Source organism: Pseudopodoces humilis, chromosome 21 (assembly GCF_049639895.1).
Source record: "Pseudopodoces humilis isolate 2021_Gansu_Grassland_sample_001 chromosome 21, ASM4963989v1, whole genome shotgun sequence".
Lineage (NCBI taxonomy): Eukaryota > Metazoa > Chordata > Aves > Passeriformes > Paridae > Pseudopodoces > Pseudopodoces humilis.
This window is the reverse complement of record NC_142220.1, coordinates 10,540,692-10,541,570: the sequence shown is the minus strand read 5'-3', so window position 1 is coordinate 10,541,570 and position 879 is coordinate 10,540,692. Positions and strand designations below refer to the sequence as shown.

General features: G+C 55.7%; 1 protein-coding gene across 1 annotated transcript; it reads right to left on the bottom strand.

Moving 5' to 3' along the window:
- Positions 1-236: 236 nt before the first annotated feature.
- PIRT (phosphoinositide interacting regulator of transient receptor potential channels) lies at positions 237-674 on the bottom strand. The gene has a single exon (XM_005530966.2). The coding sequence runs from the start codon at positions 633-635 to the stop codon at positions 237-239; it is 399 nt and encodes a 132-aa protein (XP_005531023.2). The 5' UTR covers positions 636-674.
- Positions 675-879: the final 205 nt, after the last annotated feature.

The window sequence follows — 879 nt, the reverse complement described above, 5'->3', positions numbered from 1 at the left end:
GGGGGCCATGCAGAGACCTTGGACCTGCCTTGCTGGGCTCAGCTGAAAATTCCTGCTCCTTTTTTTCCTGGGACGGCTTGGATGAAGTACAAAGTTCATTTTCACACTGGAGACCATGTAGGGAAGACACTGACTGGGGTGAAATCCTCTAGGAAGTACAAGAAAGTGTTTTCATGGCTGATCAACACGGGTTGGTGGAGGGGAGGGGAACCTCCTCAGGAAGGTCCTGGCTGCCCTCAGCGGTTGAAGAAGAAGGACTTGAGGCTCTGTAGGAACTGTGACTTCTGCCTCTGCTTCTGCTTCTTGCGGATGATGGGGATCCAGACCAGGCCACAGACCAGGAGCATCAGTCCCAGGGACAGGAAAGCCGGGCCGGTCATTTTGTAAACGCTTTTGTTCTCGGTCAGGAAGCAGGACAGGCTGGTGATGACCATCCCGAAGAGGAAGATGGCAACTCCCACGGACACCACGATGACGGGTTTGTGGTAAATGTCCCACTTGCTCCTGGGCGCGCTGGTCCACACGGACTCGCTGCGGGAGCTCATGCACAGGGTGCTGCCCGTGTCACTGGTGATCAGCTCCTTGGACTGCGGGGACTTCTCGCTCCCATCAGGACTCTTGGGGGGGATTTCCATGGTGGTGGGATGGGAGGAAGAGACCTGGGATGGACACAAGAGAAAGCAGAGCAGGTGATGGAGGATGGAGGGTGCTTCCCTTTGGTCATCAGTGAGTGCAGCCCAGATGGAGGTGGAGAAGGTTTTGGGGGTCCTTGCAGGGAAAGAAGAGCATCACACCCATAAAATGGTAGAACACCCATAAAATGGTGGAGCAGGCACTGGGATCCTGCAAGCAGGTTGGGCAGCACAGCTCTTCCCAAGC